Source organism: Triticum dicoccoides, chromosome 7A (genome assembly GCF_002162155.2).
Source record: "Triticum dicoccoides isolate Atlit2015 ecotype Zavitan chromosome 7A, WEW_v2.0, whole genome shotgun sequence".
In the NCBI taxonomy this organism is placed as follows: domain Eukaryota; kingdom Viridiplantae; phylum Streptophyta; class Magnoliopsida; order Poales; family Poaceae; genus Triticum; species Triticum dicoccoides.
This window is the reverse complement of record NC_041392.1, coordinates 549612888-549625298: the sequence shown is the minus strand read 5'-3', so window position 1 is coordinate 549625298 and position 12411 is coordinate 549612888. Positions and strand designations below refer to the sequence as shown.

Below are 12411 nucleotides of genomic sequence, written 5' to 3'. Positions count from 1 at the left end.
AGCAAGACCGACGACCCCTCTGTCTTCGGCCACTATCTAGGTGCAAGGGACGAAAGAGAACTTGATTCTTCATTCGATGTGTGATCTCTTTTCATGTAGGTCTTTGTTTGTGTGTCCCAGCGGTGAATGTTGAGGAGGTGAAGACCTAATGACTATGGAATAAGTTCCTCCAGCCTCCTCCATGTCCTAATGGTGTTCCTCCAACAACGGGGGTGGTCTTGTGAGTGTGTTGTCCCCAGGAAGTGTGCAACCATACCCTTTGGTGGCGTGAAGGCAAGATGATGACAACCAAATTAAGGATGCCTAATGTTGGGTTCGGTTGAGCGTCAAGATGGTATTGGAGTGACTCCTCACTTTCTAAACTATGCGTCTAGGAATGATGGTAACAAATACACCAAATTTTACGTAGGTTCAGGCTCTCCAAGGATATAATACCCTCTGCCTCCTTGTGTTTGTTGCAATGGGGTAAATATAGAGTACATGTGATCTACCACGAGATTGTATGATGTCTAATGTGTTCTATCGCCTAGCCTAGCCTTGGCTTATATAAGGTACCAAACACTAGGAATACAAGAGTTCTAGCAGGCTATGTTGGTGGAGGAGAGTCCTCAATGTATATGGAGTCCTCGTCTTGAACGACATGTCTTCTTCATTTTCATTGTAGATCGCCACGAGCCGCCAAAGTTGCCTAGGACGGAATCAACAAGGGGTTCCTCAGCCCGGCCCATCAGGCTGGGAGTCGACATGGTGAGAGGCCCCCTAGCCGGGACACTTTAAGCGAGGCTGCCGCTAGGGCGCACATGAGCACGTTGGCTGCTGCTTTGACATCAGTTGCCGCTGCCACTCGAGAGGAGCTCGCGACATCGGAAATGTTCATGACATCATCGGAGGCGCGATGAGTGAGGGCGAAGCAGGCTAACAACAAGTTGTGGAACAACCCATTCTTTACCCTGAGAATGAAGACTACTTCCAAGCTCTTAGCAAAGAGAGAAAACACTATGAAGGGGCGATCAAGGATCTAGCGGCTGCCATGCGTAAGTTGCCAATGTAAACTCAAGACTTTTTATTAAGTAATGTAGATTTTCTTAATATAGGCAGTAGCCCTCGGGTTGTAGGCTAGTTTTGTGATATGAGCTGCAATGCTTGTTTTTCTTCTTCTTTTGAACTGTTCTTCTAATAGGCCCAGATACGTCTCAAATGTATTGATATTTTTTATGATTCATGCTATATTGCTTTCACTTACATACACCTTGGGGCATATTTTTATTGAACCTTATTGGACTAACATATTAATCTAGTGCCTAGTGCCAATTCATGTTTTAATAGGAAAATCCTCAAAAAAGTCTGAGCAAAAATAAAATAAGAATGGTTCAAAAAGTTTCAAGTCACCAGAAGACTCAAGAGCTAGGGTCCTGCAGCAGTGGGTCACCCGAGTGCCTAGGTACCCTAGGACTAGGGGGTCTTAGGGGGGCACCTATAGCCTTGTGCCCCATTTGGCTTTCCTCCGATGCCCAATGGTCTATTTATACCCACTACAAAGCGAGGTTTTTGTGATGGTTCATTGTGTCACATAAAACCGGGTTTCGTCATCGAAAATGGCCTGGTACGGTTTTCGGTCGTCACCGAAGCGTCGTAACAAAAAATAAAATCTTCACAATACCACTTTTTCTGTCACCTAAGATCGTGTCTTAGGTGACGGACCTGATTGTGTCACGAATGGCCATTTTCGGTGGTGACCCAAACTGTCACCTATGATACACCGATTTGCCATCTAAGGTTATTTTTGGCGACGACAATCTGTCACCAGTAATAGGTTCATCGGTTTGGCCGGTAAAAGATTCTCACAAATGGTCCCAATAGATGCTGACGTGGCTGCTTCCATGTGGGTCCAGATGTGGTTTCATCACTGACGATGGCCTCAGTAATAAGTTGGGCACCAGTTTTGACGGGTCAATGGTACCGACATATGGGCCCGGAAGATGCTGACGTGATTGTTTACATGTGGGACCACACAAGGGTGACGACCTGCATTTCTGTCACAATTACCGTCCAGGTAGAAAAAAAGCTACAATTTATATATTATGACATTTTTCTGCCAACTTTGAATTTAATTTGAAAATGTAGGGAAAAATAGATTCAATTTTTAAATCCCTGGAATATGAGAATTCAAACATTGCCAATAGATTTTTCATTAACTCTGAAACCTGACAATTACAATGAGAACTATGAACATAGTATCGAACACTGTAAAGAAGACAAAGAAAAATTATGTTGATGATTCTTTATCAGGTAACCAAGCATTCCATCCATATGTTTTTGCCTTTTTCCAAAGACAATGGTTTTCTTGTGCTGATCCATTTGACAACTTCAATCTATAGTAGCTGCTTTCTTGGGAGTAAGGCGTTTTGGCGCCCGGGCACCATGTAGCTCGGAATCTGGGACTTCCGCTAGAGCGTTGAGATGCATATTGGCTGGCAATACGAAAGGAATACGTCCATTTACAGCGGTGCCGTTGCACTTTATACGCCTGGGATGCATGTGCCCGCGGACAGAAACGGCTTCGTGGATCGTGATGGCCCGTGTTAAGTTGATAACAACTGTCAAGCGTGTAGCCTCTCTCTGATTCCTTTTGCGGTCACCTCCCTCTCTCTCGTCATTACTGGACGTTGCTGAAACCAGCGCTAACGAACATGAGATCCGGACACGTTTGGTGTTTGACCATTTGAGCTCCAGCGGCAGTGGCCTCGCATAATTCTCCGTCGATCTATTGTGTATGGTTGTCGATTTTGTCCAAATTGTATGTTTTCATGATCACCAGATCTAAGCACCTGTTTATATTTTCGTTTATGGTTTCTCCCATCTGAAAGCATTTGCTCTCACCGGCAAAAAAAAAAGAAAAGAAAAAAAAAGAAAGCATTTGCTCTCACTTCACGTATGTGTTCAACCAATTTTGTTCAGCCAAATTTTCTTGCCAATGCAATCGTTCATGGCCATCTTGTGTAAGTCGTCACCATTTTTTTTATCAAGTGGAATTTTCTCTTCCGGGAAAAAAATATTTCGTTATTGAATCAAGGGGTTACAATCATCATGAATGATAATGTTGATCTTCTGGGAAGCATTCCCTAGCCAAATCCTTGATCATGTTGTGGCTTCGTACATATGATATCCGTAAGTGATTTTTGGGTAATTTAAAAAGCAAAAAAATATGTATTTGTGCACAATAATGTAACTCTCTTATACCGTGAGACCGGGGAAATTAGTAAACATCGTGTGAGATATTATTGTGCATCTCTTGATGAATCATTAGTTGTACACGGAAGAACTTCTGTCCATGACATAAACTTAATCATCATCTGCAATTACTATTATAGAATATTTTGTAATCCAGTATAATCTTGTTCTCGCCGCAAAAAATGTACAACCTTCTTGATTCTGCAAATCTGTTTTGGTGACGGGCACGAGATACTTTTGTCCACTTTGCAATGATATTTAGTGCTAAATCCTAATTACGCTTGTCCTAATACGCTGATTGTTAATCAGTACTAAGTTAACACATGTTTTGATACATGCCCCCTGCAGCAATCGTACCAAACAAACAGAAACTGCAATGAATAGGCTGGGCCACGATCTGACAGCAATATCCGAAAATACAGTACTTCCGGGAATTAATTGACCGTCTACATGCTTGGAATACACAGGAGAAACAGATCACGAGGGAACTAAGCGCTCAGGATATCGAGCTACATGGTGCTCGGGCACCAAAGTGCATTTTTGCTTTCTTGGGGTCTTCAATTTTTTATATTTGGGCAGAAGGCACACTACATGCAGGTCTTGCTCAAACCTACCACTTTTCTTTTTACGTGTGCCTCCTGAGTTGTAATGATGTGTCTGGCTCATGGATACATTCATGAGAATGAATTCTTCCTAGAGGCGGATGGGATGGAATGCTCCAAAGTAACATGCTTGATGAGCTCTTTTTCTCGATAATCTGTACATCAGGAATTCCTGTCCCATCGTGTAGTTATGGTACTGTTTTTTCGGTCCTAGTTTTATTCTAATACCGAAAAAGGCTTTCGCCCCGTTTTATAAATAAAGCAAACCGCCAAGAACACACATACACGAACTAGTTCAGAACACACACATCCAGGACACATTCAGGTCACACAACAAGGAGTACAAAGGTTCTGCTGAGGGCATAACTCAACAAGCCCCAAAAAAATATAAAAAGGAAAGGCGGCCGCAGCCAGCGACGATTGATAGTACTGTTAGCGCAGATTTGATAGTTTGAATAGTCATGATCAAACTGTACATTTAAAGTCTTCTTTTTCAGTGTGTGTACATTCAAACAAGTTACTAGCGGATTGTTTCTCAATGTTGTCCTTAGCCTTACATCAAATTTATCAACCGGTAAATAATAATACTGCAAGCTATCCAATAATCCTACATAAAGCATTTGTTAAAATAAACTTATCATATTTTTACAGTGAGAATCACATCTTATACGTCCGATTTTTTGGTTTAGCTTCACAACAGCCGAGCTTGCAAAACTCTCTCTCCTGCCAGGCAAGGGATGACGACGACCGGTCAAGCAGCACCGGAGTCGCACAACCGAGCGGCTTGCTGAACCTACCCGCGATCCAACGGCTCGTACAGGCCGAAGAATAGCCGAATCGAAAACCTTCCTCCCGTCTCCGGCCCTCCCCAAATCCCCCCGTCTCGACGCCCTCGGCCCTCCCCATTTTCCCAACTCAAACGCCGCCGAAAGCCGAGATACCGAAACCCAAACACAGAAGGCGCGCAAACACGCGGAGGAGAGAAGGCGCCTCCTCCCCCCACGCCGCGATGGACATCTCGGCCGGCGGCGGCGGCAACTCGCTGCCCACCACCGGCGCGGACGGCTCGAAGCGCCGCGTCTGCTACTTCTACGACGCGGAGGTGGGCAACTACTACTACGGGCAGGGCCACCCGATGAAGCCGCACCGCATCCGCATGACCCACGCCCTGCTCGCCCACTACGGCCTCCTCGACGAGATGCAGGTGCTCAAGCCGCACCCCGCCCGCGACCGCGACCTCTGCCGCTTCCACGCCGACGACTACGTCTCCTTCCTCCGCTCCGTCACCCCGGAGACGCAGCAGGACCAGATCCGCGCCCTCAAGCGCTTCAACGTCGGCGAGGACTGCCCCGTCTTCGACGGCCTCTACAGCTTCTGCCAGACCTACGCCGGCGGCTCCGTCGGGGGCGCCGTCAAGCTCAACCACGGCCACGACATCGCCATCAACTGGGCCGGCGGCCTCCACCACGCCAAGAAGTGCGAGGCCTCCGGCTTCTGCTACGTCAACGACATCGTCCTCGCCATCCTCGAGCTCCTCAAATACCACCAGGTATGTGCCCTGCCTTCTTATGTAATCTATCACCCTTGTTCCCCTCAATTTTGCAAAATCATGTTATCTTAACATGTTAATCAATAATTCGTGTTTACAGCGTGTTCTGTATGTCGATATCGATATTCACCATGGGGACGGCGTGGAGGAGGCGTTTTACACCACGGACAGGGTGATGACTGTCTCATTCCACAAGTTTGGGGATTATTTCCCAGGGACAGGAGACATTCGTGACGTTGGGCACTCCAAGGGGAAGTATTATTCCCTGAATGTCCCGTTGGATGACGGCATCGACGACGAGAGCTATCAATCGTTGTTCAAGCCGATCATGGGTAAAGTTATGGAGATTTTCCGCCCCGGCGCGGTGGTACTCCAGTGTGGAGCAGATTCCTTATCCGGTGACAGGTTGGGCTGCTTCAACCTATCCATTAAGGGGCACGCAGAGTGCGTGAGATTCATGAGGTCCTTCAATGTTCCGGTGTTGCTGCTTGGTGGTGGTGGTTATACCATAAGAAATGTTGCACGATGTTGGTGCTATGAGGTATATAAAAGGGAATTTTCATCTAAAACCATATATTTGTAGAGCTTCTGTTGTGCATTATTCTACCTATTCCAGTGTTTTTTCTCTCTCACTAGTTGCGTTTAGAATAGTGCTATGAGGTATATAAAAGGGAATTTTCATCTAAAACCATATATTTGTAGAGCTTCTGTTGTGCATTATTCTACCTATTCCAGTGTTTTTTTTTCTCTCACTAGTTGCGTTTAGAATATCCGCTTGTGTGAAATAAAAAATATATTCTGTAGCACTAGCACCTAGCCATGTATATGATCTATCATAGACACACCGGCTTGCCAAAGTGGCTTAACATTTATGAGTAGTTCTGTGAAAATCATTTTATACAAACTTCTCGAGTTCTCATCTACATATGCTACTAGTGCTCCAAAGCAATGGGAGAAAATCCTAAAAGTCATAAACAAATCATGAAAAAATGGAGTGGATGTGAATTGGCACCGTGTGTATCTACCATGACACACAGTTTCAAATGGAAATTCACCGTGTGTGTATCTACCATGACATACAATTTCAAATGGGAATTCTACACATATATTCACTGTTGTTATGCTAAGAAATGTATTATGTCGCTCCACATAATCAGATCCATAAAGCTTCTGTACAGTACATATATGTTGATGATGTAGGTCTTTGTTGTGGAGGCAGGTACGCATATTGTGTTTTCTGGCTTGTGGAAATACAAAACTATCAACTTAATGGGTTTTACCCTTTGTATAAACTCATAAAGCTTTCCATCATGTTTTCGTCTCAAGAAATGATAGGTCATAGCTAGCAAGAATTGTCCATCTTGTCACCACAACACCCTCATCCTGAACTAATAATATTTATTGGCTTTGCATACCTTCTTTTCGTAGGACAAGTACCCATGCTCCACACATATATAGGTTGTATTTGTACTAGCATCTGTTTGTGTAAAATAAGAAAGTTATTCTAGCATCCTCCATAGCACCAACAGTATGCGTACCATGCACGCGATTCAACACGGGCACACTGGCTTGGCAAAATGTCTCGACATTCATGATCATCTATGTGAAAAATGTCATGTTACACAAACCTACTTCTCTTGTACATATGCTACTAGTGCAAGAAAGTATGTCGCCATTTTGTTAATATGCAAATGTCCGTAACAACCGTTGTTATGCTAAGAAATGTCTTATGCCTCTTCATGTACATATCATCGTATCCACAAAGCTTTCTTTCAGTACATATGTTACATATGTGTATATGATGTATGTCTCTGATTCTTTGAAAAGGGAAAGCTATAAGCTCGTCTGTTTTACACCTATACTTTTTTGAAAGTGGCTGTTGGGAATAATGGTATTTCGTGGAGAGGTTTTGGTCTTTATGTCAAATTTGAACTAAATTGTGAAACTTTAGCAAAAACAATACTACTCTTCCTAACATGGCCTAAAGCATTCGGTCACATTTCAGTCTCAAGAATTGTTAGGACATACTACTGCTTCCATCTGCCTAAAGCACACACTGTCCGATTTGTGGTTACACCACCCTGTTCCTACATGTAATGGCGTTTCTTGGTTTCGGATCACACCTTCGTTTTGCAGAACACATTTTTGATTGGTAGGTTTGCAGCCATACCTTGCCAAATGTTAGGCAGACAAGTTCGGCAAGTGTTTGGTTGCAGCCAGTCAGCCACAGTTATGGCGTTCCACACTTTCATAGCCTTTTATTGCACCTGTTGGTTTTCATAGACATATTTGATAACCAACTTTTGCCACTAGTGTGGTGATCAGTTTGGCCGCCTCTAAAATTGTGGATTGCAACACTTGGGGCACATAAGTGTGGTAGTGTGCCAGTGTGGAAGGCAACTAAACATGCCTTGAACTGTGTGCTACAGTGGCTCTGTCCTTGTTTCGGTTCCTCAACATGCTGCCATATAAAATCTGCTTTTCATATTTTTAAATGTAAATCATGCTATTTCAAATACTTAAAATCACATCATTTTAAAATTGTAAAATGTACTGCATAGTGCAAAGTTGAATAGTTTCTGCGATAGGTTCTTTTTATGTTGCCAGGGAGCCACGATAGTTTTGTCCTAAAATAATAAAACATTAATTGCTACTACTTTCTCAAGTTTCGTAGACTACAGGTGGTAGAGCCGGAGATTTAGGATGCCAGTGGCCAGATATACTATACAACCACTGACAGGGCTTGATAGGATTAACACAAACAAAATTCATTTATATCAATAGTATATGAATAATAGAAATAAGGTACAGGCCATGCATTTTTGGATGAAACAGTGTAAAAATGTTGGTTCAAATCATGAAACTCTGTAGAATCTAGAGTATATGCCATGCACAACCACCAGACTGTATTTACCGTCTTGTATTGGTTTAGTTATTCCTGATTTTAAAAAATGCTTGCAATGTCATTTTTTACACCAGTACTACCACGGCACTTAATTTTGGATCGGAGGGAGTACTATTTTTATTTACTGTTCAATAACGCTTATTTCTTTAAAGATGAACTCCTTCCGTTTTTACTTATCTGTCTATGTACATTTGATTATTTATTAGGAAAATTATAAATATACGACTTATGATGAACAGAGATGTATTTAAATGTTTGGGGGTTCTATTGCCTTTTCTACATATATGCTAATTCAGTTGTCACCAACTTACTTACTGATGTTCCTTTTTTGCCCTTTGGTTGAGCAGACGGGAGTTGCACTTGGTCATGAGCTAACTGACAAGATGCCGCTAAATGAGTATTATGAGTATTTTGGCCCAGATTATACTCTTCATGTTGCACCAAGTAATATGGAGAACAAAAACACACACCGGCATTTGGATGAAATAAGATCAAGACTTCTCGAAAATCTTACAAAACTCCGGCATGCTCCTAGTGTGCAGTTTCAAGAGCGACCTCCTGAGGCCGAGCAACCAGAGGTGATCTTTCGAGTAACTAATTTATTTTTTCTGGCGTACATCAGATACAATAGTAATGGCTTCCACACCCTTGATCTAGGACGACACTCTGACAATGCAACCATTTGTGTTGAGAGTGAATGTTGACTTTTGTTCCGCTTAAGTGCTAATTATCCTACTGGAAACTGCAAGGGGCACAGATGTGAAATTTCTATAAATATAAGGGAAAACACCATTTTAACCCCTTCAAACTATTGGGTAGGCTCACCTAACCCACAGAACTAGTTTTTGTCCCACTTCCACTTAACTCCCTAAACATCTTATTCCAGATCACTTCGCCCGGCGGTGGTTTTCATGTGCGGTATAACATGGAAGACATATACCTGGTTTTGCATGCGTGGAAGCTACCTCACCTTCTCCCTCCTTAACACACTCTCTCCACCCATCAATTTCTGCCTGTGATGTCTTGCCCTGCTTTGCCGTGTGGCTGTTGTGCCCCAAGCCCGTTGGTCACCTCTTCCCAGTTGCGCCACATAGTCCTTTTGTCGTGTTGGCTCCTTCCCCTTGAGAGCCTGCGTTCATACACGCCGGTGACGTGCAGAACAGATCCAAAGGGGCCTAATTAGTACACTCAAATGGCATGGAAATAATTCATTCAAATAACCATATCCCAACTCGAGCTGTCCAATCAATCATTACTCAAGAAAAGTAATTATTTTCGGAAGACAGTTTATGAACGAGTCAGTGGAAGGAAATGCATCCCCGTAAACATGAGCTTTGTTTGGGATCCCTGCAAGGTGTATCAGACACGCACCCACCAAATCACATACAAAATTAAGAACCATATAGGAAGCATGTGCCCTCCAACAGAGTGGTGACGCAGCAAAGCGAAACAAGATAGTGGTAACACTCAGGCAACGGCGAGTTGTGGGTACTGGTAGTGGCTCAGGATGTGGTGTCGTGAGGGTGGTCTAGTGACAGTTGTGTCCAGGTGCTTGGATGCGGCATGCGGCAAGCTACAAAGACAATAGCCACAAAAGTGCTGTGTGGGAGAAGGGGTTTTGGATGCTGCAAAGGATGAGGAAATTGGGAGTGGGATTCGTATGGGGAGAGGAGGAAAAGGTGGAGGAAGATGAATATGAGACGTAAGCCACGTGGACACAATTTAGTGACGTGGTAGCCCATGCGGCCATACCACCATTTATGTTCTCAGAACCACCTTCCAGAACTGCTCTAGGGGACTAATTGGTCCACCACCAGTCACCAATAGTCTAGGAGCCTAGGTTCGGCAATAAATAGTTTTGACCTTCGCGAATAATTTGAGGCGGTAAAGTAGACTTCTTTTTCTAAATATAAGTATAGGAATTAACAAAAGCTAGTAGATGGCCTTTCTCGGTTCGAAAATGGTCAAATTACCATTTGGACGCCAATCCTTGCCCTCGTGCATTCGCAGTCTGCCCTGCATGAACACTGAAAGTAGGGATTTGCAGATCGTCCTTGTCTACTTCTTCATCTTGCTGTGCATATTATGTCTTTGGTCCATTTTTTTCTTTCTGGAAATAGTAAGTTTGTGCCCATTTGATTAATTTATTTTAGAAAGTTCTTTGCTCATTTCATGCAGCCAACTCATGCTTTTAGGTGTTATTAGTATGAACATCATTTACGTAGTTGTTCTTTTGTTAAGATTGACCATCTTTGAAGTAATTGCCAGGTATACTGCTGCAAATTATATCTGTAATGTTTAAATCAACTTATAAAACTTGCCAAGTTGGATATATCTTGTCAGATATTTATAATTTTATATTACTGTTTTTCTTCTGTTCATTTGTTGGGTTGGGCTAAGACCAATGGGTTCATTTCTAGGGACTATTGTATTTGTCTTGCTACCATGGGACCATGTTGACTTGAGGTTGAGCTACGTGCCATCGTGATGATACCTATATTTTGGTATTAGCTCTAAATGTGATCATTAATGCTCATTGACTATAGTTGTAGTTTTGGAAGCAGCATGGCTAGCAGTCATTATATATTGGCTAAATTGCATTTGTGTTGGGTACAGCAAGATGAGGATCAAGAGAATCCTGATGAAAGGCATCATGCTGACTCTGATGTGGAAATGGATGATGCCAAGCCTCTGGAGGACTCTGAAAGGTGTTCTTTTTATTTGGTTCCTTGTCTTTCAGGTGATCATTTATAGCAATACCATTGGTTCTGATGCATGCCATTTTCTCCTGTAGGAGAACCAGTACTCAGGGTGCGAGAGTTAAGAGAGAATCTGCTGAAACTGAGGTGACAACAGATCAGGTACTTCACTTTTATTTTAACTCGTATACTGATTCAGTAATATATGCATAAAATTACGATTGCTTTGGTATATAATGCATTCTTGCAGACATCTAAGCAGCAATACTTATTGTATACAATTGCATGCTGCTATTTATCCTTTTTATTTTAACCGGCAAACAGTTGGAGAGGTTGAGAAGCTCCTACTGCATTAGACTGATAAATAAGTAGGAAGAGTTTATGTACAAGTTACTGTATATCTTTTGCAGAATGGCAATATATTATGCCTTTTACCAGAAACATGTTATATAGTCGGCGTCTGTAAAATACATCCATGGAGAGTTGATGCATTGTCCAACATTTGGAATTTTAATCATGGTTGCTTAGGCACTTCTGAATCTTAAGAAGCTATTGTCCAATATGTCAATCTAAGCATTAGTAATTCAAATACTTTAAGTGAATTAAAACCCTATAATATTGTGATTATATATTGCTCACAGTATTTACTCATGTTAGTGTTCTATGTAAAAGTGTTAGTAACGAAAATCATATTTGTAAGGCTGTATTAGAGTGGAAAAAAGAACTTGACCACCAGGACTAGCCCTTGGTGGCATTCTTTAAAGTACATTTTGCCCTTTTCCAGAAACATGTTTATAGTTGGCACTATAAAAGACATCCAAAGAGAGTCGATGCATTGTCCAAATGTCCAGCATTTGGAATTTTAATCTTGGTTACCTTGGCATTTCTGAATCTTAGGAAGTTATGTGTCTAATATGTCAAATTAAAATTGTTAACTAGAAATCTAGAATAGTATAAGTGAATTAAAACGCTATAATGTTGTGACTATATTGCTTACAGTGTTTAGTTATGTTAGCGTTCTATGGAAAACCGTTATTAATGCAAATCCATATTTGTAAGGCTGATTAGAGTGCCAATTTTTTTTCTGACAACCAAGACTAGTCCTTGGTGGCACTTTTTAAAGAAGGAAGGTGATTACCCAGCAATGTGGGAGGCTGAGCCTCAAACACAGGTGGGTGGGCTGCGCTAACAGAGGCTCGATCTCGCTGTATTAGAGTGGCATGTACTTTAGGGTTTTGGGCTTGTGGGTTTTGATCTTAGGTTTAATTTTGAAGATGTTTTGCTTCAGCACTAAGGTGCCTTTGGATGGTAGGCTGCAGCCCTTGCCTTAGCCATTTGGCATATGGCGGTCACAGGGAAGTGTCCATCCCTGCCGCCACCTGGTTATTGCCACATTGGGCTGCTCCCGGTGCTTGGACCCCCCCC

The 12411-nt window shown here is 42.5% G+C and overlaps 1 protein-coding gene across 2 annotated transcripts in view; it reads left to right on the top strand.

Annotated features, from left to right (window-relative positions):
• The first annotated feature begins 4714 nt into the window (after positions 1 to 4714).
• The window catches only part of LOC119329538 (histone deacetylase 1-like), a 10485-nt gene continuing 2788 nt past the window's right edge, over positions 4715 to 12411 (top strand). Inside the window, exons 1-5 of one of the 2 annotated variants that reach the window (XM_037602599.1) lie at positions 4715 to 5382; positions 5483 to 5923; positions 8635 to 8865; positions 10904 to 10995; positions 11082 to 11148. In XM_037602599.1, coding sequence (XP_037458496.1) covers positions 4843 to 5382; positions 5483 to 5923; positions 8635 to 8865; positions 10904 to 10995; positions 11082 to 11148 — 1371 coding nt within the window. In that variant the 5' untranslated portion in view covers positions 4715 to 4842. The remainder of the gene's footprint in view (positions 5383 to 5482; positions 5924 to 8634; positions 8866 to 10903; positions 10996 to 11081; positions 11149 to 12411) is intronic. The other variant, XM_037602600.1, reaches the window with a different exon arrangement.